Source organism: Ambystoma mexicanum, chromosome 1q (genome assembly GCF_040938575.1).
Source record: "Ambystoma mexicanum isolate Mex_15411 chromosome 1q, UKY_AmexF1_1, whole genome shotgun sequence".
Taxonomy (NCBI): Eukaryota; Metazoa; Chordata; class Amphibia; order Caudata; family Ambystomatidae; genus Ambystoma; species Ambystoma mexicanum.
Genome location: NC_090922.1, coordinates 319732851 through 319760261, shown reverse-complemented (window position 1 = coordinate 319760261; position 27411 = coordinate 319732851). Strand labels below are relative to the sequence as shown.

At 45.4% G+C, this 27411-nt stretch overlaps 1 protein-coding gene across 2 annotated transcripts in view; it reads left to right on the top strand.

Moving 5' to 3' along the window:
* CEP89 (centrosomal protein 89) overlaps window positions 1-27411 on the top strand; it is a 1655177-nt gene that overhangs the window by 160640 nt on the left and 1467126 nt on the right. For both annotated transcript variants that reach the window (XM_069639099.1, XM_069639094.1), the window contains exon 4: window positions 11164-11359. In XM_069639099.1, coding sequence (XP_069495200.1) covers window positions 11164-11359 — 196 coding nt within the window. The remainder of the gene's footprint in view (window positions 1-11163; window positions 11360-27411) is intronic.

The window sequence follows — 27411 nt, the reverse complement described above, 5'->3', positions numbered from 1 at the left end:
CCTGTATTATTTCAGCCCCTCTGGGGCCCTCTCCTCACCTTGTGGTAGAGTTAGGCATGCGCTCCGTCCTGCCTTCTTTGCAGGGGCGCGTTGTCTTTCGTGGGCGTGTGCGGTCCAGTTACTCCACTGACGCCGGCCCATTTGATATCGTTCAGGTAGGTCTTATTGCTTTTCTTTAGTATTGTTGCTATCCTGCATGCCTTTCTTTGTTTAATAATGTCTCTTTTTCTCCCTCAGGTATGCAGAGCTTCAGCGCTGCGAACTGGCTTGGTTGAGCCTCGCTGGTAAATGATGGTGCATTAAGAGCGCTATGATGCGGTAAGTAAGTGCTATGCACAGCGCTGCGATGTCTTGCCTTTGCTAACCTGTTTTTCCTTCTTTCCTTTTAGGCCGCGGTGTTCTTCAGCACGTGTGGAATTTCCGGAGTGGTGCCAGCCGAGAGGCGACCATCCAGGTAAGGCTTTAGAGCAGTTTGTAATTTGCAATGTCTCTTATGCTTTCTTTAATGTTGCCTCTATCTTCCTCTTTCAGGTCGTTCAGTCCGGGAGGTGTGCAGATTCAAGGAAGCTGTTCTCAGGAGCTGCGAGCAGCTAAAGATGAAGACTGCAGGTAAGATGCTGCTGCTAACAATGTTCCTTTTGTCTCCTTGCAAGTTCTGCTTCTCTGAGGTTCGTGGGTATAGCTGGACACGGTGAAAGTCACGTTGCAAACTGTAAAGTAACGCGAATCGTGTTGTCTTGCTCGGGTGTGGTTTAAATAGCCCCAACAAAATAGTCCAAGTTAAGTAGTCCCTAGGCTACCACACACAAAACACTAGACCGCATAGCTTGGTTCTTAGGAGCCAAGCTATGAGGATGCCTCCATGTTGGCTGACAACCACAATAAAGTAGTTCCAATGTACATGTTTTTTATGGTGTATGAGCCTGGCGCCATAGGCACCAGGAGTGGCCCCAGGAGGGCTTTTGAAGAGGATGCTAGGCTCTAGAGGCCCGAGTCCTGACTCCACCTGGTCAATGGGTTTTCCAGAGGGGTTTTTGGGCGAGGGTCGTGACAATTGCTACATGCTTGTGTGCCTATTTGATACTACCGAATGAGGGAGTGTTGCAAATGTAATAGTGGAAATGGAAGGACTGTGTCTGCTTTTCTGGGGTGCACCCCTCTCTGTAGCTGGGAAGAGGCACGTGGTACATTTTGCCCTTCTGAGCATGGTGGCCTTGCAAATGGAACTGTGGGGATTATCAAATCAGGTGTGGAGGGTGTGGTTCACAGGAAGGGGCGGTAACATTTTCACCCAAAACTCAATGCAGTGACGCTGGCAGAGATGGCGAGATGCAGATTGCCAATTGTGGGTGATAACTTTGTGCAAGATCTGCACATGTATTCTATGGAAAGAGGCTTTGCTGCTAACTTTCAGTTGGAAGGAGTGGAGGCTTTTTGGGGCACAGTCTAGGAGTGGGGTTTCGGGTGCATGGATCTCCTTTGCACATGTGTGGCTTCTGTCAGTACTGTTGATGTGGTGGTCGTGCATTTTGGAGAACTACAATTGGGGTACTTGTCGTGCTCCCGTTTGCTCACTCACCTAAAAGAAGTTGATGACAGCAGTGAGGCTGATATTTCCCACAGTCAAGATGATTTTCTCATCGATAACACCAAGAGGAGCATGGGACCATGCCGGTGTAATTTGTCCACAGCCAGAGGTCAGGAGGTGCTGGATAAACAGAAGCATGTGTGACTTTATGTGCAGTGCTGGGGTGTTCTGCACCGCCTATGAAAGCATTAATAACTAGCAAGATTTCCAGTGTTTCCAAGGAAATGGCTTTTTTTTAACCTCCATTGGCAATGCTATTTGGTCTGCCGCTCTGCACGAAGCGTTGCAGAGAATCCTGTAGAAATGTAAGAGAAGCGTTGACCTTCAGTCGATAGAAATGTCAGGAGGAGAAGCAAACAGTCTGCGAAAGAGAGAAAACAGAAAAACAAATGTATGCACGCACGTACATAACAAAAACACGACAAAGTATTTTCAGAGGTAGTACTAAAGACACAATCCCCACCCTGTTTTACAAGCCCCCCTCCACCCCATCCCCCACCTGTTCCTAGCACGGTAACTGAGCGGATTCCACAGTACTTTGAAGATTAGACGTGGCACATCCGGCTCTTTTCAGGATGGCAGCTATGGCATTGGCACTGTGGAGGCTAAGGCATTGTGCAATGTGGTTGCTGGTTGTGGTGTGTACACAACCACTGTGGCAGAAGGTCTGTTTGTACTCAGAAATGTAGGAGGCTATGGTGAAAGTGTGCAAGGGATTTGGCAGGCATCCTGTTTGTATGCATGCACTGCATGCACTTGCTTAACGTTGCTAACATACATTGCGTGCTGCTTTTGTGGGAGTGCTTTTCCAACATTTGTAGTACATGGATTACAGTGGAAAGACCATTCTGTGAAGTTGACAAGGTACGTGGCAGGTATCCTGTTATGAATGCAGTGTGTCTATCATATTATATGCTATGATAAGGTATGCTGTGGCATTTGTACCGCGCCTACACACAAGAGTGTGAAGGCGCGACGAGGAAAGGGAGGCGGAACAGAGGCCACACAGAGACATTGATCCCACTAGGCCAGGTGACACTGAGTGCGCAAATGAATGGGAAAGGGGAGGGCAAAGTGGAGTACATGGGAACAACAAAAAATAGCAATAAGTGCCACTACGGCCGTGTTGGCAAGTGCAAGGATAAGTGTAAACATCAAGTGGTGGTTGGACTGATGGGGTTACAGAAAACAAGTCCCCAAGTGCAGGGGTTGGCAGAAAGCCAGTGCAGGGTTGGAACTATTGGGAGGGAGGTGGCCTGGGGCACAGATTAGAGGGTGGGTAGGAAGCCAGTGCACAATCAGTTTTAGGCAGGAAGTGAGCAGGGGAGAGGAGGCGAAAAAGAAGCACATGGAAAGGTTTTGAGACCCCAAGATGGTTCTCAGTAAGTTCCAGAGAGGCAGACAGCCTGTTCCAGAGAGGCCCCAGCAGAAGAAGGACATCTACCCCCAACTGCTTGCGTGCAGAAGCAACTGACCCTGAGGGAGTAGGAGGCGGATGAGGGAAGAGCTCGAGCAAGCAGATATTTAGGAAGTGAGAGTGGAAGGTATTGAGGTCCCAGTGACCAGAAGGCCTTGTGCATAATGCACAGGGTTATTACATTTTTCCTGGCGACTGGAAACTATTGCAGACATTTTATTCCAGTAGATATATGATCCTTGGCCTTCAGACCAAGGACAAGTCGCACAGTCCTCTTATGGGTGAGTTGCTGAGGGCAGAGAGTAGAAGCTGTCAGATTTAAAAAGAGTCTTTGGCAATAGTGCAGCGTACAAAAACCACAGCCATGCGCACACCGACCTTTTGGGAACTGCCTTTAGGTTGGTAAGATACATTCAGTGGTGGCTTTGGTGCCATATTTTTACGATTTATGTAGGAGATGGGTTAGTGGCGAACACAATTCATGCATTGTTGGAAGGAAAGAGAGTTCCTGTTTCGCGAATACACTGTATGATCTGGCTAAATGAAAAAGTTGCAAGCAGATACCATTGAAGTGCCACTTCATGGTAGGAGATGGTGGGGTGGGGGAACCACTATGCTTTTCAAAAACATAATGGACGCTTAGTAGCAGATATCATGCGCAGAGGCACTTATAACAGAGTTGTAAACAAACTGCCAAAAAAATCTTCATACCTTTAATTTGTGGTGATGGGTGCTCATGTGGATGAATGTGCATGCACAAATTCTGCAATGTTTCACTGAACTTTCCACTGGACGTGCTTTCCAATAACAGCACACTTGCAGGCTGAATTTGTAACAGTACACAGGACACCTTGTGGAGAACTGACAGTGTTAGATATGGACGTCTTGGATAGCATTGGTGGATGCGTGTGTGACTAATTAACAATACCCAATGAGGGTGTGGTGGGAAGAGGACGGTGGAAAGGGAAGAAGGACTGTTTGTGGTTTACTGGGGCATGGCCCTCACAGTACTTTGGGAAGCGCACATGGCACATTCTGCGCTTCTTACCATGCTGGCCAATGGAAATTGCACTGTGGGGATTATCCAATCGGGTACTGAGGGTGTGGGTCACAGGAAGGGGCGTTAATACTGGTATTCATTACTGTGCGTAGTGACGCTGGCGGACATGGAGAAACGTATTGTGTTCACTTTGAGTGATGCCTTTGTGATAGATCTGCACAAGTATGCCCAGGAAAGACACTTTAATGGCAATTTCACTTTGGAAGCTGTGGATGCATTGTGGTTCGCTGTCGATGACCTCAGTTTAGCCGATATGCATGCACTTTGTAGAGAGCTGGCCAGTTCCGTTACAGTGCATGTTGTCATCATGCATTATGGTGGCTTGTATTTGGGTTACGTGCCTGGTTTACGTTTGCTCCGTCGACTCAAGAGGCTGATGAATGCAGTGAGGAGGCATTTTCCCACTAGCCAGGTGATTTTCTCCGCCATACCACCAGTAAGAGTATGGACCACTTATATTGTCTGTTGTACCCAGCTGGAGGCTGAAAGGTGTCTGAATAACAGAAGCATGTATGAATTTTTTCTGTGCGCTCGAGGCATGTTTTTCTGCAACGAGGACATCATTTGTTCTGCAAATGTGGAGGTGTTCGTTGTCGTCCGTTGGTAATGGTGTTTTGCTTGCTCATCTCCAAGATGCAGTGAAAAGGTTCCTGTAAGAATCTGAGGACGAAAAGAAAACTCACAACTCTATGAAACCAAAAACGAGCTCTTTGTGCGGAAGCAGATAACAAAAATTAAATAAATTTAAAAAAAAAACCACAAGGGCTCTTTTCAGAACTACCCCTACAGCCGAAAGACCTAACCCTGGTTGACATTTCTTCCCCCACGCACACACGCAGCACGAAAGCCTCATCTGGGGATTTTCAGAACGGTGGCCATGGAAATGGGACTGTGGAGGCTGAGGGATAGCGCAACAACGTTTCTGGGTGTGGTGTGTACGCAACTGCTAGTGTTACAATGGAGAGCGCACGTGCCACAATCTGCGCTTCTCACCATGCTGGCCAATGGAAATGTGACACTGGAAATTGTCCAATCGGATGGTCCGGGTGTGCGTCACAGGAAAGGGCGGCCATATTTTGTTTAATTACTCTGTGTAGTGAGGCTGGCAGAGATGGCGAGGCGCACGGTTTTCATAGTGAGTGATCGCTTTGTGCTAGATCGGCTCCAGTATGCAGTGGAAAGAGGCTTTAATGGCAATTTAAATTTGGAGGAATTGGAGGGTTTGAAGTGCAGTGTATATGTGCGTAGTTTCGGACACTTGCTTGTAGAATGTCGACGAGTGGCCACTTGCGCTAGTGTACACGTGGCGGTCGTGCACTATGAAGCCTTGCTTTTGGGTTCCATGGCTTGTTCACTTGTGTACCGTCAACTCAAAAAGATGATGAAAGCAGTGAAGTGCATTTTTCCCACTGCGAAGGTGCTTTTCTCCTGTATACCACCAAGTCCAGTATATAACTATTCAAATTAATGTTGTCATCAGCCAGAGGTCGGAAGGCGTCTTATCAACAGAAGCATATGTAACTTCTTGCGTGCTGCTCGGATGACAACATTGGTTATCGATATGTGCACCTTCTCAATGGAAATGGCATTTCTTTGTCGCCCAGTGGCTGACATTTTGTTTTCCAATCTAGGCTGCACTGAAGACTCTATTGTAAGAATGTGATGCGAAGTATAACAAAAAAAAACACTTCTAAAAAACAGAAAAGAAATTGTTTCTATGGAAACAGCTTACAAAATTAAACTGCTATAATGAGAGCCACCACTGCAAACTAAATCCCCTACCCTGGTTGACCTTTCTTTCCCCACTCTCGCGCGCACAGCACGATAAGTCAGCGGACCTCGCGATAGATGCAAGTTTGCACGTGCCACATCTGGCCCTTATGCAGATGGCGGCCATAGCAATGGCCCTGTGCACGTTACGGAATTGCTGAATAAGGTTTCTGGGTGTGGTTTTTACGCACAAACTGTGATACAATGTGTATTTGTCGATACAAATGCAGAAGTTGGGGTTATGGCTCTGTGCTTCAGGAGCCAGTGTATGGTTTTTGGGGGAGTACGGAATACATTGATTGAAAGTGAATCGAACACACTGTGCAATGGTTGCTCATTTTGGATTCTACTATGTGGATTTGAACTGGTATGGAGTACCTGCAATGCAGTGACTGCTTTTGGTTTGTGTTTGTAAGACTTTGGTGACGCACAATCATGCCACCATATTGTTCTTCATTGTGGAGGGAAAAGTGCACAACATGTTACCGGAGTTTCCATACTGTTTGCGATGAAGGAAGCACTTGCCTAGGTCATGCGCATGTTTACGATCTAATGGATACTTTATCGCATTACACAGACACAGATGTGGCTGCATTACTTTTCATTTCGTCCAGGAATGGAGAAAGCACGGTACATTGTGAAGATGTCTATTTGTGCCGTTCCAACTCTGAAAGCAGCTTTTTTTTATTGAACTTCTTTCCTCTTCCAGTTGCTTTCCATTTATTTTGATCTTGTAACACACCACACAGAAGGAAGGAAAGGAAGGCAAGGCCCAGTACGGAAGGGGCACCACCTACAGGGATAACATAGGGGAAGTGCACAAAGAGAGGGAAATGTTGGGTGGCCCTCACTTAAATAGCCATCAGTCATTGCCATGCTCCTGGACCGACCCTTCCTGAGCACTTCCAAGTACTTTCCATTTGTAGAGTCACATGTCACAGTACATGCACAATACAATGCTCTTTGCCAGGTAAGGGTCTGCAGGCAGCCTATCGTGTGCAAGGATGTTTTAAGGATCTGCTGCCATACACGACTGTTTCTGTAGGTGGCCGGAGCAGCTGTGTAGAATGCTGTACATGAAATTATCCTAGTGCGCTGTTGGAAGGGCAGTACCCTTCCCGCTGGTGCCTTGTGCTTCGATTTCAGTTCTCGTCACATGCAGTACAGACACTTCATGGTACGCCATTAGCCGTAGGACCAGTATTCACGGACATGAATACATTCTGAAATAAAAGCATGCTTACAGCAAGTTGAAACGCAGCTTCATTATGTGGAGCAGGAAGAGAAGTATTCAGCGAGACCCATGTGGCTACACTACTTTTCTAACCACCACTAATATTCTTTGTGCCTCGAACAATGTGCTGTTTGTTTTCTTCTCTTTGCATGCACTTGTATGTTAGTGAGCAAGGTGCACCAGCTTTGCTATTTTGCAGACTCATTGCAGACTGTTACACCTGCAATTAAATGTTTACTCCAACTCTACGACCCTTGACACTTTCCGTCACAGTGTTCACTGCAGAGACGGTGTGTCTGTTTCACGGGTTATGGAAAAGCAAGCAGCACATCAGTCAAATGAATGCGACATTTAACATGCCCACCGTACATTGGAGGTTGCTATTCCTTGTTTTCCAGTGGGCCTCATAGAGCCAGGCGTGCTGCAGCCATACATAGGTAGGTCTGCACAGCAACCCACGCAGTCACCATTAATGCTTAAAATGCAGCAGCCTACCGTATGAATCTGTCGGCCTGGCGACAAGGGCGGTGTTACCAGCACAGACAGGTTGCCCTACGCATGTGAATAGCTGTGCAACAGACAGACGTGCGCTCCCACAACCACTGAAACGTGCATTGGAAGATGCAGCCAGTACTGGAGTCCTACAGAAACTTGCATTGTGATTGCACATAAGCCAGCCAGGTGCGGTCTCCCTAGGAAACCTCCATATTACTCCCCTGCAGCCATACTGTGCGCCACAGACTCACCAAGCATTGTTAACAGAAAAAGAAAAACCACTCACACACTGCCCAACTTTTAACATGTACACCTTCAATTTCTAAGGTACACAGACACTATTAGCGGATGGAAGGGGTAGCACAAATGGATACATACATGGCAATTTGCCCTTTGAACAAGTTCGTCATCAGGGCAGCCAAGGATTCCATGCACAAATGTTGTTAACGGCACGTTATGGTTCAGTTGCTCTACCAGAAACCTTTCACCTTCACAGAAAACACTATGCTAAAGCAATGTTCTGGTTACAGTGCCCTACTAAAAACCTATCAGATTCACTAACAAAAAACACTGCTAACGGGACGTTATGGTTAAGTTGCACTATTAAAAACTTATGCAATTCAATGGAGAAACGTTGGTACAGGGAAGTTATGGTTACAGGTAAAACCGGAAAAACCCAGAAATTCGCGTTATGGAAAGTTAAGCTACCATAACTCGCGCTACCATTGTGCACTGCAAGGACTAACACCCATGACATCAAAGATGACATCACAAATACCATTGATGACATCACTGATGGCATCACATGTGCAGTTATTTTTCATGAAAAGTCCCTACAAGCGGTTGTGAGGACCATGTTGGCAAAAAAGCATGAGGGGTGATTCAGAGACGTATTATGAACTGATATTTATTTGTTTGACCATAACCAGTTCTAAAAAACATTTAAATTTATAGTAAAAAGCACAGAAACCAGCAGAGATTGTGCGCTGTATTGGGTGATGTAAGGAACTCATGGTGGCAACAGTAAAGCCAGACACATCACATTTGAAGGGTGTATATTAAACTGTATAGGTAGGTTGGAAAAATACCTAGCCTAAGTCTAAGATGGGAGCAAGCTATGACCATCAAATAATAATAATAAGACAGTCCTAGTGTTGTCTTGTGAACTAAAAGGGCCTATCCTAAAAAAAACTATTGCCAACCCTTACAACTAAATTAAAAAAACGAGTGTGGGATAGTGTTCAGAAATGATAAATCGGGATTTTATAGCCGGGGGTCTCCCTTCCCCACATTTTGAGCATGGGACAAAGGTGGGACCTCTCGAGTTTTCCCAGCACGAGACTACACTTCCGTTGTCGGGTATCGGGATCTTCGGAAGTTAAGTCTCTTTTCTACAAAAAATTCTCTTGCCCCGAGGACCTGATGGGTTTAAAATAACAAAACAAAAGGTTCCTTTCCGTATGTGCGGTGGCTGATGGCTTTTCATCCCTGGATCCCATCTTCTGGGCTCAGATCCCTCTCAATAGCAGCTTCCCCCTGGCTGGTTCACTCTGGCTTTTATTCACAACATTTCCCCTTTTGCATTCACAAATCTTAATGTCTTTTTAAACAATCCACTGTGGACATCCCCCCCCACTGCACTCCCCAGCTGGTTCACTCTTGTCACCACAATGTTCATTGGGGCATCATGCTTCGCCCCGTTCTGTTGGCACCCCTCCGTTGGGGTCACTCTTGCCAAAAACACACAGTTCCTTCTCCTTTCTCACTATGCAGGATTCATCTCCCTTAGCTGACCACTTTGACCTTTTCGTTGCGGCTCTCCTAGGACCTTCTGGTATCAGTAGTTTCAACAATAGGGGAATCAACCAAAGACTATTGAGTGAACACCCATGTGGTGCTGGACCCCTCTGCAGCTGGCTTTCCCCTTAATTTGCCATTCGCAACTTTTGTTCAACACAGTTCGGTTTCTTATCGGTCCTCCATTCGACTCACCGGCTGTGATGAACTGCTTGGCTTTTCTTGTCTCTGGAGTCAAGGATGGTACCATGGAAGCAAGCGTCTCTCCCTGCCCTGATCATCAGTGTAGGAGGGCTCCGTGTACCATTTACATCTGCTGCAACACACGCTGGCTATTCAGTCTTAGGATTCCTTTCACAGAGGCTTTGTGGGTCTGGGCCAAAAAGGGCAGGGTCGCTTCTCTCCTTGTCGGCCCTTCGGTTCTCACCACTTTTCTCTTCCTCGAGAACTGCCCCCTGGGATGGCTGTCTCGTTGTGCTTTTTGCCTTGCTCGTAGTGTGCTCTTGTGCTCCACCTGTTATCCTTGTAGGGAAGGGAAAAGGCCGTTGGGTGTGTATGGTTCTGGTCAATTGCCTGACTTTGCCTGACCCTTGTGTTGGGACATGTCAGGTAAACGGCTCTCGTATTAGTCCGTTGTCTTTTGTGGTGTAAGAAAGAGTTCATGTCGGAAAAAGGGGGGTAGAGTGTCTGAGTATCCTACGTGGTAGGATGGGGAAAAGGTATTCTAAGAACCGGGATACCACATCTCGCCCGTTGGTGTCCCACCTCCACTCCCTGAGGCCCCTCATCCAGGTGATCCTTCCACACTGGTCCACCACCAGGAACTGGATCCAATTGCGATGGCCGTGTCCTGGCCACCAGATTTCTCACAGTGATCAATTTGTTGGTAAAAATATGACATTAAACACTTGAGCGATCTTGCATTATTCCCTTTGTATGTTTACATTAAAAAGACAATTGGGCAACATTGTCAATCTTTTTGATAAACAATTCCATTTACTCTGTCAAACTTACCCAACCATTTGAGACACACTCTACCACTGGGAATGAAAAAAGGCTACAATTATTTGTTCCGAGGACTGTAGTCCACTCTGGAGAACTTCAATCTCATTTCAGCTCTGTTTACCTTAGTCAAGGAGAATTACCATTTGCATATCAGTCTGATCCCACCCACAAAGACGGTCGAGCCTAAGATGGCAGGCACATCTCCAAATATTAATAGCATTCCCCAGATGCTGCTTTTACGCTAAGATCTTCCACTTATCACCACCATGAGCTGATTCAGAATACTCCAACAATTTAAGCATGTCCGCAATGGAAAGCTATCCATGCATGAACTATAGAGCTTGACCACTAATACCCTATTTCTCCTGCTCTCCAGTTATGTCAGTAATTTATGAAGTCCCTGAAAATATACCTCTTCATGTTTCATCCTTAAATTGGCTGGCTCCATCAGGTCACCTTTGCTCCCTCTGTTTATAAACCTCTTTTTGACCACGTTTAGACTTTCTTATATTAATTGTCCCAGGGCTGAGTCTGGGTACAGGAGAATCCTATGCCTGTCATACTCGGTCTCTTGTTTGTTTGCTGTCTCCAGTATTTGTTTCCGAAGTCTGTCAATAAAAAGATCTGTGCGAGTCCTCCTCCAAAACAAATTGGTGGGTTTGTCGCTGCTGTTTTAAATCCTATACAATCTCACCTTCAACCGTACTTTTACTTTAACAAAAATAGTTTTTCGAATACGTAATCAAATGTTTCATTGCATTTGCCATCTTTATAAAGGGAAGTACCTTTCGTTTCAGGCACAGCTGGAGGACTCCTAGTCCCTGTAACAACCGTTCACCATCTCCAGATTTGTCCGATGAGGATATTGCGACAGAAAATGTTGTTGCGAATCTATCCTATAGTGAGAAGAAATCCTCAAATCATGTTCTGGAGCAGACTGACTTAACTCTGTCTACTATTCCCATTTATGCTTCCCCAAATAAAGGACTAAAGGTATGTTACGGCTACTTTTCAAAATCTGCATTTTATTATATATTGTACTTTAGCATAAATCATAGTACATACATACATTGATCAGAAACAGTTGAGTAAAATGGGTACAATAGGGTTCTGTTGAGAGCAGCCGTTTTGGTGCCCAGCTTTGCAGGATATTTTTGATATTGCAAATCAATGTGTTTCGAACAGTGCTTTAAATTATTTAGTCATGATTTTTTTCAGGTGCTACTAAATTTGTTTTTAAAAAAAATTGATGAACCAAAATGTAGTGCTCATTAAAGTTTGCTAAATGACGAAACTAATGGGCAAATTCAGGAAAGAATGTTAGAATTAGAGTATTTCCAGTGGGCACTTAACTTAAGTGGGAAAAGTAAACTGTTTGCTTTGGGACAGATTCACAAAAGTGGAACTACGTCCGCAAATGCCTTTGCACTTGCAGGTTCAGGGCGCATGAAAAATCTGCATATGTGTTGCAATCCTCTAAGTGATAAATGCATCCCTTATTCGCAAAGGGATGTGCTCTTGGATGCAGTACCTCTGAAGCTCTGGCTGGTCTGACTGGCCCACACTAGTGCAGGCCATGCACAGATGAAAGGACAGTACAGACAGGGATTGTCTCACATTCTTGCTGCATTGCAGCGCAAGAAATGGGACTGTTATGTTCACCATTCTCGCTTTACGTTTACATACATGAATTAGGCGCAGAAATGTAAAACATGCATTGCAAGTGATGGAGACCTCCCTTGTCACAGGTGACCACAGGAAACAAAGAACAGTTTGTTGATTGCATCATGTGGTAGTGTGTTATTAATTGCTTCAAGAGATTTGGTAGAGCTTAAAAAAAATACACCCTCTTAATGAGTCCAGTCAAAATATATATTATTCACATGTCTTTTTAAGGGATCTCTGTGAGCACTGTGCCGCCTGTAACTGCGCAGACGAAATGTCAACGCCAATCACGGCGCAGCGCAATGATCACATAGATCACTTCTGCCCGCCTGCCCCAGCCCGCAATCCCGAAAACCACACCTCCCACTTACCGTCACTGCAGTGCACTCCTGTGTGCGCCGTTGACCTCCTCGTACCCCAGCAGCGTCAGCTCCTCCCACTTACGTGGGGTGGTGCTGAGGCTGCAGGGTCCCTTTTTTTTTTTTTTTTTTTCTTTTTTTTTTAATCTTATCCCCTGCTCACTGTAATGCTTAGTGGGGGACAGCACCGACCCCAGTTACTGTGCCCAGGGAGAGCGGGGGACACCCCCATAAACCCTGCTCTACTTGGGCGCAGTAATTGGGGGGTTGAAATTTTCATACCGCACTCGGGCACAGTTTTAGTAATGTAGCCACAATCATGGCAACATTATGGTACGATTCCTTTTTAAGCTTTTTAAGAACAAGTTCTGATGTTTTGAGAAAGCTAGTGCACGAGAGTACGAGCTGTGGGCGACATATGTCTGTCGCAAACCAGCCACAAATTTTAAGTTGGCAACAGTGAGCATGTGGGTTTTAGTGGAAAAATCCATTCACACGATGCAAATAATTACTGAGATTAAATTGGTAAATGTCTTTCATAGCAGCAAAGCCAATAACCTACATTGACCCGAAAGGTTTCCCCTAATAAATCCAACCCGAATATGGCATCTCCCAAATCCCAGAAGTAGTTCTACACTTTGGAATGCATTGAAACCATTGAGAGGGGCGTAGACTTAAGCACTCATTAGGTCATCCCTAACAAGTGCACTTTCAGTTTCCCGCTTATTATGAGGGCTTAAAGAAGAGCTTGAACTCTTTCTATTTTCCCGGCACTGTGTGGTGTAGCGCACATCCCGTTGTGCAGCTGTGGTCTTATTAAGAGATGTATTCCGGTTTATCTAGTTTTCTCTACAAAGCAGTGTCAGCTGGAATCAACCTTTGCAATTATATGGTCATGGTTTAAGAAAACAACCTTGCCATGCAGGGAATTGTCACAGATGACAAAAGAATGTCTAAATGATGAGAAAACCGAAATCCTGCTCCTCGGATCCAATACCAATCTCAAAAAACTCAGTTCTAACTACAAGGCCTTCAACATTGATGGCAATACCATCACAGTGGCCAAAACAGTGAAAACACTAGGCTTTCACCTTGATGCAACCATGTCACTAAAAAAACAAGTCAACTCACTAGCATCCTCCACCGCCTACACATGTAAGCTAATTAGGGCAAGTAGAGCCTTCCTCACCCAAGCTAGCTGCATCATCATAGCCAACGCCCTAATACTATCCAGACTGGACTATTGCAACGCCATGTACCTAGGAGCCAACAAATGCATAACCAACAAACTACAGACACTACAAAACAACGCTCTCAGAACAGCCCTCAACCTACCCTCTAAGGAACACATCTCCAACAAAAGAAGAGAACACAAATGGCTTAAAATCCATGACCGCATCTCCCTCAAAACGGCATCACTCACCCACAAATGCTTAAACAACACAGCCCCCCCCTATCTCGCATCCAGAATAAAGAAAAAAACGTCCTCCCGCCCCACCAGATCGATCAATTCCTACTGCCTGCAAGTACCCAATTTCAGACAAAAGAAAACCGGCGGCAGCAGCTTCCCTGTCCTGGCAGCCCAACACTGGAACGCCCTCCCACTCCACATTAGGACTGACCAATCCTACTTTAGCTTCAGGCGAAACACCCTCACTTGGCTGCGGGCCAATGATCCTCACGACTAACCCTGCCATCTAATCTGATCATGCCAGTGCTATAACCTGACTACCATGTACAGCCTTAAATTTGTAAATATGTAAATGCAACCGAACTGCCCCTATGCACAGTATTAATATGTAAACCTGTAAGCTTTCGCTCAATTATATGTATATATGCACATCCCACACAATGTAACTGTAAATGCAATGCTCTTTTTCTCATGCCTATCTTATTCTGTAACCAAGTTTTTATGCAATCCTATCTTCCTGACCTCTGTTGCGCCCTGTTACCCCTGGGTTTTGCGCGCTATACTAAATAAATAAACAACAACAACAACAACAGAATCACTCCAAGCCCTTGAGATGGCTTAAGGGTTTTTATTGATGTCTTTCTGGTCCCTAGGGCTGCTCCTCTCTCTCATATTGTATTGACCCTCCACCTTAACTGAGGTACCACAGACTGTTCTGTCCTGGTGCTGAGGACTTAAAGGCCAACAGGCATTTTCTCTACAAGGCTTCCTCACGGACTTCCTAGCTGTCCCTGCTCAATCCAAAGGTTGGAGTTCTAATGGAAGCTAGGATGGTGACTTGCAATTACGCTGTTTTGATTCAGGCTCTTACTACCGCACCCACACTCCTTTTCCTTTGTACTCTCAATGCTATGTCCCTCCTCCTTTTTACTCCCACCCTTCTTCTGCCCCTTTAATGTACTCCTCGTAGGCCTTGCCTCCACACTTTAATGTTACTCTTCCTCCCACGACTACTACCTCCTCTTCTTTGCTACTAATCTCTCCTCCACACTATTATTCACCTTCTCCACATTGTGACTCCACTCTTCCACACTACTCCCCACGTCCGCCAAACTATTCAAACATCCTCCTTTCACTCTGTATCATTTGCTTAACAGCCACTCCTTACACTATACTTCATACACACACTCTCACTACAGTAGCTCTTCCACTCTTTAGCCAATACCTCCACTGCTCCGCAAATCGCTTCTACAGTCTTTCACTCATTCCACCTTCCTGCTGGTCTCATGGCTATCCTCCTCCTCTGACCTTACCTGAATAACTCGCATCTCCTGCTTCCTGGTCCTCCCTTAAATTTCCCCTCCTCCCTGGTCTCTTTCCTGGCCAATTTGACTGTTTTACCCACCTTTCGGTATGTATGTGCATTGCAAAACCGTAAGTTGTGGGTTAAGCCCCGCCCAATTACCTTGTGCTGGATTGCTGCGTAGCGGCCATGGCGGCTCAGCGCGGAAAGTGTTTGTATTCATATCACAGAGCTTGATGTTCCTTATCCCTTAGTTAGGAAGCCTAGGGGAGGGTGGATACATCTCCCTCCCACCTTTTGTCTTTGGTGGTCTAGTGGGGTTTGGTCTTGTTGCATGGGTATGTTGGAGCCCTCCGGCGGACCCGCAATGATTGTCTCTTGGCTGCAGCTACATGCTTTATCCGTCTTCTCTCTCCTTTCCAACGGCACGCCATTGAAGCCGGTGCTATATGTCCACGAGGATGCTGACTTTCTATGTGTCTCCTTCTCTGGCAGTCTGAAGATTCTCACCTTCCCAGCTCAGGACGTGGAGCACTTCTTCTGGTTTCTTCTGGGTTATTTTGCTTGCCTCCTCGACAAAATGTGTGGTCTCTAGAAAAAAGAGAGACAATGGCAAGTACCATACCGGGTTGATGCAAGGTTGAAGAGTTTGTACTGCATAAGAACATACTGGCACCAGGGGACAAAACAAGAATTTGGGCCCTCTCAACTGCCCACGTCTTCCTTAGGGTTACCACTAGAGCTAGATTTCTCCCTGTTCCTTGAACGTCGTGCAAAGGGGTGTGTGATGAATCAGATGATGTCATCCCTCCTTTCCCGGCAATGACCTCCCCTCGTGTGGCCAGGGGACGGCAGCCGCTACCCGATCCTGAACATGAAGTGGCTACATGAGGGAGGATCACATGGGGGAGGACACAGCCTCAGGGGAAGTGTCATGGCATCATCGGATGAGACTTGGTATGCCCCTTTTTCTTCTGAGGATATCCCCCTCTATACCTAATGCCTTAATGGCATATTTTTACACCTCCCCTCATCGATCCAGGAAGAGTGTTGAAGTCCCTTTCACCAGATCTGTATACAAACTATCAAAAACCGACTTGCCTTTGAAAACCACTAAGAAGGTTTGGCCAAACTTCATATGCAAGCCGAAAAGAATGGACTTCCAGTACCATAAGCACGAGAATACTGGGAAGAGGCATCAAGTAATGCAGATCACCCAAACCCAACAGCACAAGCCACGCCCTAGTTTCGAGCGCTTACCTACAGTTGGGAAATTGAAACAGCTGAAGCAGCTGACCAAGTAGAGCTGCTGATGGGAGAAGACTGCATCTCTTGGAAGCTACCGAGGGACTAGAAGGTTTTCCTTGGAGCCGACCGGCCTATCAAGAAGGCGAAGGGAAGCGCACAGTGAACAAGAACACGCTGCAGGGACACCAGAAGCCAGGAGAAGACGCCTGGGTGTTTGCAGATGTTGGGAGGTCGCTTCCACCTTACTGGAGTGACGAGCAGGACGCCGAACCCTTGCTGTCGGCTTACCACGAGAGAGACGAAATATGGCAGGAAGAACTGGTGAGTACACAGAAGGGAAGCAGGGACACCAGAGCGTATCGGCAGACATGCCACACACTGTTAATTCACAAAACAACCTCTGAAAGAGTACCACTGGGAGCCCTCCTAGCCACACACAACATTCACATCAGCTCAACCCCTCCAAGGCTGAATTCCTACTCCTTACCAACAACACAGAACACCCAGAGATTCAGACCTGGCTATCGACCATGAACTCTGAGGGCTTCATACTTGAGCTCACCTCCTGCCCAATGTCCCTCAGGTTCCACACCAACAAACACCTCTACAAGACACACATAGCTAAGAAAACTCAGACAGCTTGGTATCTGCTCTCCCTCCTGCGGAAAGTCCAGCCCTTCCTCCCTCTGGACATCTTTAGATCCACCATTCAAGCACTGGTCCTATCCCACATGAATGGGGGCAGTGCACTCCTCGCAGGACTCCTGTCGTCCTTCCTTGTGCCCCTGAGAAGTGACCTACATGCGGCTGCACGTTTCAAGGGCCTATGCAGATACAACCACATCACCTCAGCCCTAATCAAACTGCACAAACGAATCACCTTCAAGTCTTGCTGCTTCGTCTATAAGGCAGTCGCTCTCCAGTCACCCAGCTACCTCGCAGAGAAACTCGGCTCATCAGGTGGACAGTGCACCACCAGAAGCCAGGACACATGCAGAGTTGAAATCCGCCACTGCAAAAAGGAAAAGACCAGAAAACGAGCCTTCTCTGCCTACGCCCCAAGTGTATGGAGCCTCCTCCCTGTCAGCATCAGACTCACCCGCAAACTCCTATAATTCAGAAAAGAGCTCAAGACCCACCTCTTCAAGGAATCTCTCCTCCTCTACACCTAGGCCATCACGTCGCCACTCATGCCGCTTGACTAGCTAGACACCGCCCACCCCACTCCTCCGCGCCACCCAGTACAGCTGTACGCCTCCTCTGTGTCTCTCTCGATCCTACCCCAGTTGCATATCTGTTCTGTTACCTCTGAAAAGCACTCTGTTATGCATCTGTACTGTTGTATATCTCTGTAAAACGCTATGTTGCTTATCGAAGGTATGTCCACGCACAATAAATCCTATCATCATAATAATAATAAAGTATGTGCAAGTGAACATTGTTATAAAAGGGGAAAAGTAATCGGAACAAAAGACTTACATTCCCACGGTTGTATGCAATACACACGTGAAAAGTCCTGTCAGGGTAGTATAGCAGGCAGATACGATACCAGAAAAAGTTAATATAAGAAACTATCAGTATTGGAAATGTCCACATCAGAAAGCCCTGTCAGGAGAGCATACCAAGCAGTTTGAAAGTATAAAGAAATCCTTAAGTAAGAAAGCCCTGGCAGCAGAGTATACCAGGTGGATCTTAAGTGTATATGTATCTTTATGAGAAAGCCCTGACAGAAAAACATATGGGGCAAGAAGATGAATAAAAATGTAAACTGAAATTAACTCGAGAAATTCTGATCAGAGCACATCAGGAAAAGGCAGAGGGAATATAGTAAAGGTGAACAGAAACCTGTCAGGAGAGTACACCAGATATCCTAACACAGCAAATTCCAAGGGTCAAGTTGTTTTGTGCAACAGCCGTGTTGATGCTCAAGAGACTGATCATCCTGAACGGAAACCAAAGTAAAGAGAAATCTTGGGGAAGGGGAATCGCCCTATGGAGCAAGAAACTCTATCATTTGGAACATTTTGTGTTGGAGTTGCACATTTTCTTTTTAGACATTTTCCCATTCCACTTTGGAATTTCTTTTTAGTATGTGAGGGTCAGAATATAAATTTGGACACGGGGCATTTTGCTCTGGACATTCTGACCTCGAACAGATCCTTAGTTCTGGTTTTATGTAGGGAAACTCCTCTAGTGCAGGGACAGAGGGGCATTTTCCCAAGCCCTTTTATTTTAATAAAATACTTTGACGAAAACTATGAACCTCTTGTGTCAGAGTTTCATTCCTGACTCCTTAGAGAGGGCTCTTATCCCTTCTTGATAAGGCCAATGTATGGCCTTGTCACAGTATGTTATTGGGATTTATACTGTGCACCACTACTATTTGCATGGTCTCCGGGTGGCTCAGAAAAGGAAGGAGGGTTGGTTTGTGGGACAGAGAGGGAAGAGTGCAAGAGAGCTTTTGATGAGCTATTGGTAGCTTCAGTTTGGAAGAAATGGTCTCTGTGTTGCATTTGATTCAAAGTGGCATGGATTTGTTGTTTTGGTGTGAGTTTGTATAGGATTGGTTTTTGTGTCTGTGGTGTAGTGCTGGAGAAGTTAGTGTTATGATTGAATGGGATGTCGGAGGGGTGTGTGCAGTTTGCTTTGTGATTTCAAGTTGGTGCTGTGGTACAGGAATTTATGTTGTATTTGGTGGTTGAGCAGCGTGTTTGTAGTAAAATGGAACATTTTAGTACAGTTAATATTGAAATATCTTTGTGTGCTTGTAGGCTACATTGTTTAGGCAATATTATGCTTTCTTTTCGCTGAGACTGCCCGGTTGAGTCCGTTTTGGTGGACCATGGTTTGTGGTGTCTCTCCTTGCATCGAAGTTGGTTGTTTCTCTTCAGTAGTACTTCCTGTTGAGGTGGTTTAGGTTTTTAGTAGCTTTCTGAATTGTAGGTGTTTTCGTTCTTAGTTCCGTGGGGAGTGAGTTTCAGAATTGTGCCGAGATGCAACAGCAGGCTGATCAACCAAATCAAAATTCCTTTGGTTCAAAGCGAGTGCGGTCTCAGGGTTTTTTGTTCTGTGGATGGAAATTCTTTTCCTGCATACTTTACGCTCCTTGGCTGTGGATTGCTCTGTGGTTATGCAAAGTGTTTTGAAGTAAATCCCTTTTATCATTGATAGCCAGTGTAGGGGTCTCATTGCTGAGGTGATGTGCTATCCATTGTAGTTTTTTGGTGCGGTACTTGAGGAAGGGTAGTAAAAGTTTGATTATGCATAAATGGAAGATGCATTTATTTGCTACATCATTGACTTGTGGCTCTCGTCTAAGGTTGTTGTCCATTGATATTATCTGAGAGTTTTAACTACTATGGAGGGTTCTGGTTAGCTTCCCATTTCTTTAGGCCATGAAATGTGAAGTTGATTTAATGGGTTGTTGGGCATGACCATCATCTGGTTTTGTCCGGATTTAGTTGAATGCTGTTGGTTCTCATCCATCCGTTTATTTATGGCAGACAGTTGGTAAGAGTTTGTTCTAGTTCTCCAGTGGTGTTGATTTTATAGATTTGTGTCGCCTGCATAGTTGTTGCAAGTGAGTCCATATCTTTTAATGAGTTTGAGTGTGGTCATGTAGCTGTGGCAAGAGGGATGAGCCTTGTCCCCCACGTGTCAGTGTGTGTGTGTGTGTGTGTGTGGTGCTGAGTTGAGCTGAGCTGAAGGGTGTTTAACCAGTTTTTTGCGTTCTTTCCATTATAACAGATTTTATCCATTGTAAATCTGTGTTCCTTATTTCTTGTCTTTTGATGAGGGTTTCGTGGTTGTGTGTCGACGCTGCTGAAAGGTCTAGTAGTATCAGTGCTGAGGTAATGTGGGAGTCTGCCTTAGTTTTTAAGGTCGACCCAGATGGATAGTAGTGCTAATTATGTTCTTTTCATGGGTTTGAAACACTTAGTCTAGTATCTGGTTGCTTTCTATATGTTGCCCGATTTGTTGGTATATCAAGGTTTCTTAGTTACGGGATGTTTGACATAGGCTGGTAATTGGCTAAGCCTTCTGTTTTTCTCGAGGCGTCTTTTAGGCGTGGTTTAATTTTTACCGCTTTGAAACCTTTCAGTACAGTTCCTGTGGCCAGTGAATTGCTCATGACGTTCTGGAGTGTTCTGTGGCATTTCATGGGTGAGGATGATCTTGTAGATTGGGCAGGGCTCTACTGGCGACCCTGATTTGTTGCTTTGATTCAGTAGGTCAGTGAATTTTTCTGTCGCAATTGCTGTGAAGTTGTTTAGTCTTATGGTTATTTCTGGATTTGTTATTTGTGTCATTGGGCATAATGTTGATGACTTGCTGGATGTTTAGGATTTTGTTTTTTAAAGTGGTTTGCGAGGACGTCAGTTTCTGGGAGTGAGTGGGTTTGTTGTTAAAGGTTGTCTGGTTTCTTAGCTCATTGACAAAGCAGAGCATCTTGCTGTGTATTTGCTTTTTCGATGCGTTCAGCTTAGTATAGTTTTTTGCTTTGTGGGTTTTGGTTTCATATAGCTGTATCTATTTCTGCTATGCAAGTTTGTCCCGTTGGTTGTAGTTTTTCCTCCACACTGGTTCCAGTTTACTGTTTGTTTTCTACAGACCAACAGCATCTAGGGTTTCCGTGATCCATTTTTGGATTGTCTGTTCTTCCCTGTGTGGAGTGTGTCTAAGTCCGAGTTGGGTGGTTTTGTGGATTCCAGTCTGATAAGATATATGGTGTTGATGGATTTTCAGTTCCTTTTCTGAATTGAAAGTGTTTAGGTGGTGTGGTTTGTATTCGTGTTGTAGGGTGGATCACAAAAGGTATTATAAGGTGGCGATTCCAGACAATGTGAATTTCATTTCCAGAAAATTACGTTTAGGGTGTGCGCAGCCGAGTGGCTCGCTCCCGTCACTAATTGTTGTATATGCATTGTTGATAGTTGTGAGTTAGTGATTTAGCCGAGTTGTTTTCTTCTTCAAACCATATGTTGAAGGCAAGGTTGGTTATGGAGTCTACAAATGCATCTGTGAAAGGTGGACTTAATGTGGGTCGTCTCTAAACTAGTAGGAATGAACAACTGGTTTGGTGGTCCACTGCTAGGCGGAGGAGTGAAGCACAATTTTAGATATTTAATGAAAGTGCTACCTTTTAACTCTTCCATTGGCGGGTTTTGGTGAGGAATAGGATGTCCGTTCCACCTTCGCTGAGGAGACCTTGTATCTCTGTGCTGTGCTTTGATATCAATCTGGTGTTGACTTGGTTGCAATGAATCTTTTTGTTAACTGACGTTTATTTGTCTCCGAGTGTTGTTGGTGATTTGATATGGGATAGTGTAAAACAGTAAATTCCTTGGACACATATGTCAGGTTCCATAGGTAAGCTTTATTCCAGTTAGACTAGGATGATCAACCTTAACCACTGGGTCCCATCGCCCAGGTTGGGCCTCTCCAACTGACATCCTCTGGAACCTTCACGACAGGCATTCCTACACTCGGAACCAATCATTCTCTGACACACCAAAATTTTCTCATGCATTCCGTAGCACCTGCATTCACACCAACTACGATCTAACACATCTCCCTTCTCCACACACACAAATCCACAAAAGGAAACACTCCTACAATGCATCTTTTTTGTGAGAGATGCGACTGTGCCTCCAACAGCAGCCACTCATTCTTACGGAAGCGCCCTCCCCCTATTTACCCATACTCTAGTTCTTAGTCACGTGAATGGGAAGGCGCCCCCCCTTTTTTCACAACTCATTTGACTCATTCCTCACCTCGCTTTAACTCTGCATGTCTACAAAATACCCATTCCTCACTTCACTTTATCGCTGCATGCATACACAATACCCATTGACCAAACCTCACACGAAGGAGAGATCCCACACCATCTCTATACACACAATTGTGTTGGCGCCGTGTCACCACAGACCATACCTCATTCAAATACCCTTACCATACTCTACTATGCTTTAACAATGTCACTTTATAACATTTTGACATCGCCCTAACCGTCCCCAACGGAAACGTCTGTTGATCTGAACCGCCTTAAACAGGTCAAACACCCATACTTTCCGCTGACACATTTTTACTCAAAACGGTCTCCATAACCTACTTTTAACGAGATAAGAATTGTGTCCTAAAGGTCCATAGCTGTGAACAGCTATAACCTGCAAATTCTCAAAACACGTTGGTCCCTCTGAGCATTTTCACCTAAAATCTAAAATTTTCCACTGCACCTGCTTATATTAGTATTACCATAGCAGACACTCTGGGACTTGAAACCTGACAGTCTATGTTTCACCCACAACTTAAAGGTCCATGCTGCGCCAGTACCTAAAAGTCCATGTTGCGGGCAGCAAACATAAAAGCTAAAATGTCCTAAAGTGTTAACCTAACGCACTCGCACTAACCACTCTGCGTTCAGTCCCACTCACCTCTTGCCCTATCAGTGTAACTGTTAAGTCTACAATATCCCTAACTTCTATAAATCTATGCACCTTCATCCAAACATGCTCTTGAAGTACATGTGCCACTGTAACCCAACACATACAGTTTTACATGGCTGGGGCTGGGCTTATCAAAACACCAAAATGATATGGGAGGAAAAGTTCTCCTCAACTTGTCCATATATCTACTGCGTGCTATGTCTGCAAGACTGTTAAACATTGCAACCGGCGATGCAGGTTCTGCTGGGTCTGCCGGAATAGGATTTCAGAATAAAAATGACCGACCTCACCAGAAGACCTAAAACACACAGCAGGAAAGTTCTAACTACCGAAAGTTTGAACTTTTCGTGGTGTGTATTTAGGTGTTTTGGCGAGGTTGGTTAAAGAAATGTGTTTTAAAAGTCTGTGGGGGGCTGCGGGGTGTCCCCCTGCAACACCCCGCTCACCAGAATGCACAGTATAGTGAGCAGGGGTTGCAGGGGAAACCCCTGTGCAGCTGCCCAAAAAAAGAAAGACCCTGCGGCGCTGGTTCCCGATCACAGAAGTGAAAGGCAGCTGGCGCTGCAGGGATTCAGTGTGAAGGAAGGAAAGGTAAGTAGGGTGGTGGGGGTGTGGGTCGGGGTGTGTTGTTGGTGGGGTGTATGTATGTATGGTTTTGTATTGGATGTTCGCATGGGAAATGTACGAACATTTGTAGTGCATACATTTCCCATGCAAAGATTTCCATCGCTGATTTTTCCGCCGCGGAAATGTCACGCAGATCCGGGCTGCCATATTAGCACCATTGTCCTGCTCTCAATACGGTACGTCTCGCTGCCGTATTGATAAACCGTCCCTCACTGAGGACCCACTGCTTTTGCTTCAATCACGCAGTCTGCACTGCCTTTACACAGACGGACATTTCTGAGTATCTGCACGCAGTACCTCACGTGATTCATGTCCCGCAGACTGTCCAATGAACCTCTGGAGGATTTTGGGGGTTTGGGCCACCACTGTTCTCTGAACTACCCTGGTGAGTAGTATCAATGCTGCATCCATCGGGCATCAGCCAGGCACATCCGAACTCTTCTCTATGGATCCCTGGAAACATACTGCACGCCGCACCTATCCCATAGGGTCCCTTACTCCAACAACGCAGCGACGCAACAAGTCCTGCTCCATTTACAGCAGAGGACGTGGATACGACCCCCTTCTAACCCAGTAATCCTATCACCAACAGGCATCCGGACGCCGGCAACAAAGATCGCCGACTCCCTCGCCATCCAAATGGCGTCACCACTTGACGGGTGAATGTCGGTGAATGCAGATATCAGCTGCTCCCACCGTCCCTCACTGCTGCTCTTGCAGGCAAGCCGTCCATGCATACAGCTGCCAAAACAACGCTTAATAAGGACTTGATAAATGTACGGCCCTTTAGTCCTCCGAGCCCACTGGACACAAGAGCATAGCCATTAGTTCTGCTTTGTCTCATTTAACATGGGGGGACATTACCGGCTTCCTCTTTAATAACTTGAAACCTCTGGGCATAAAATTGCCAACCGTCCTTTATACCTGTAAACCTAGGATCTTGCGTAGGTATGCCGCTCCCATAGCTTCTCTTCATCTACCGCCCTCTGTTTTCTGAAGCACTGCAGCTCCCTGCCTTATTTGTCTCTAAAGTACAACTCCCTTTATTACTTGCTCCGAGTTGTCAAAATTCACAGCAGCTCTCCTCCTTTTATTCACTCTGGGGCTCTTGTTGGCCGTAGATCCCCTTTATTCCTTTCTTATGTGTTGCTCGATGCTGCTGCTGCCTCTCTCTCTTCTACATGGGGTACCCAGGAAGCGCAACCCTTGATCCTTGGCCCTGGTTCTACTGTTGGGGAGAAGCTACCCTTATTCCTTGCTCAGCACTAGCCCAGTGCAGCAGCTCTCCCTCTTATTTCACCGTGGGGCTCTCGTTGGGCGCAGCACCCCTTTTCTTGGTCCATGGGTATCCTGTGGTGCAGCTCCTCTTTATCTGGCCCTGGGTGATGGGACTTACTTGTGTGGGGGCAGTGGTTCCTTTCCTTCTTGTCTGCACCCCCCGCAGAAGACTGGTCACCTTACTCTTCACAGTTGCCACGCAGGTTCTTTTCTTTACTTGAAGAAAGACTGACTCGTCACCAGTGTAATAATCAATAATCTTTTGATTCTGCGTTGGGTTTTTGCTGTAAGAGTTGTGAGGCAGACTTATGTTGCTTTCATTTCTTCGTTAAGTAATTCAAGAAGGTTTTATCTTGGATTGATGTGGTCTTCTCGGTTGTCTGTGGGTGGAATCTTGCAATCTCTCCAGTTTTTAGTGATGAATGGTGTGTACACTGGGACCCCAGCCGGCCCATAGAACTGGGGGTGTCCCAACAGCACTTGAAGATGAGCAGCAGCAACCTGTAGATGGATGGAGATGCAGATCAATACACTAGCATCAAATCAATAATTTCAACTCGATAGTTTGGCAAAGGGAGTCCGTTTTAATGACGAGTACAAAAAACGGGAAGTTCATGAATATCAGCAATCGCTCGATCTTCCTTCTCGCTTCAACTCCAATTAATTTCAGAAAAAGCACATCATTTATACTAAAAACTTGTCATCACTGACGTATAATGCTTAAAATCTGGCATGCAATTCTATTGGTTCTAGGAAGGTAACTTTAATAAAGGTGCTTATAGGTGCTATACCTGTATATGGTAAAATTGAGTGGGGATTGGATAAACACTGTCAGGGGGGCATCTAAGCCCTTCCTTCAAAATGGCTACTGTAAACATCACTAAAACTATGACGTCTCATTGGTTCTACTAACTATAGGACCCTAGATTACTTGGTCCACTATGATTGGGTTGGCACCAATCCCACTCATACTTTTCCACTTACTTAGCAGCGTGCAGAATAACCAGACAGTTGCAGGGAGTTTGTCTGCACCCCCACCTTCCCTCCAATTATTGCTACAATCACTCATAACCTCAGTGGTCATGTGTCAATTATTTCTTTGTGGTTGGCCTCGAGACTGCTTCTTGGTCTGGAAAAGTTAAGACATCTGTGCATGGCACAAATCCATGCGTAGGTGTGAAAGTTCCATCCCTTCTCGCTTGGCTGGTCACGTGATTCCGACACCGGGAAATCGTCCTATTCTTCTTGCAATTTGAGTATTTGATTTAATTCTGCCAGCCATCTGCCTCCTGTGGCTTATCTTGACGTTTCTGAACAGGATACTCTGTTCTTCTTTTCATAAATTGTATCCACTGTTGGTCTATTTCAGCTGATACGACCTTGGCTTCTTGGCATGATTAGCCCTCGGCTGAGTTTCTCTCTGTCTTTAATTCTCGATTTGTTGCTGTGGAGCTCTCCTCTTGAGCCTTTTAGTAACCTTTGATTCTGCTTCTTGTGCATAGTGGAAGTATACTTGTATAAAATGCTCCTTTTGAGGTAGATATGTATAGGTGGCGTTTGCCGCAATCTATTTTACTACCAAGCATAAGCAAGCCTCACGAATTCTTGCTTCTTGCGGTTCCTTGCATATGTACACGTTTAAACTAACTGAATATCTTCATCGCACATGTGGCATAATTTCTGACATTGATTATTTCACTTTAGGTTCAGGATATCACTTGTCCGTGGTGTTTCGTCTCTTTTCATCATTCACAAGTCGTCATATCTTCTATGAGTCAGTCCGGGTTCTTGTGATGTCACCATTCGTCTTCCTTCAGTATCTTTTTAGCTTCTTCACGGACTGCATTCTGACAATCTTCATTCTGTTTCATTTGTCGATATGGTTTTCTCAATAGGTACCTTACTGTCCAGGTTTTCTTAGGAGTCGGTACTTCAACAGGTGCTGTTCTTCTGATAGGTACTGGACAGAGCCCAACTGCGGCTATCTGCTGGTTTATTTGCTCATTATATGTCACATATTTTACTGTGAACGTTCCTGGTACTTCAAAATGGACGGTTGGAGTGTGAGTCGTGCTTGGGACCTCCTCTGCAGGGGTGTTGAGGTAATCTAGTCCTATTGTATTTCTTCCATGTTTTTTTAGTAAGTCCATTGTGTTTCCAGAGTCCCTCCCTTTGTGGTTGGAATGTTTGTGGACGGCTGGTTGTTGCAGTGAGTTTTAAGTAGATGGGTAGCATGGCAGAAATAGTCATTTTGGCTGTATTCCTGTGAAGGGCTCTCTAATAAGCGATTTAATGCAGAGTTTCTTGGTGTTAGTTGGTTCCTTGTGGTGGTCAGATGTGGTGATTGGTCTTCTTCACCGTGGTTTGATCTTTTATGGAACCTTCTTGTGTCATCTTTCCTATAATGCAGCATTTTTTTGGTGCTTTTAGTTGTTGGGTTTGTTGGTTGGTTGTCGGTTCCTTCTTTGGATTTGGGGGTGTTTTAAATTAGGTTAATGATCCAGGTAATGAGACCTAATATAAATTTGCTTAGTTGCCAAAATTATGCAACAACAAACGGTGCCATTCTTGTATGGTGACATTTTTGCTGCGATATTACATGGAACCCAAAAGGACAAGCAGTAAGTTGAGCAGAGATCAAATTGCAAGGACTGGCTATTAGCTATTAGCGGATGTTCAGTGTTCATGACATACATCTCCAGTTTTAA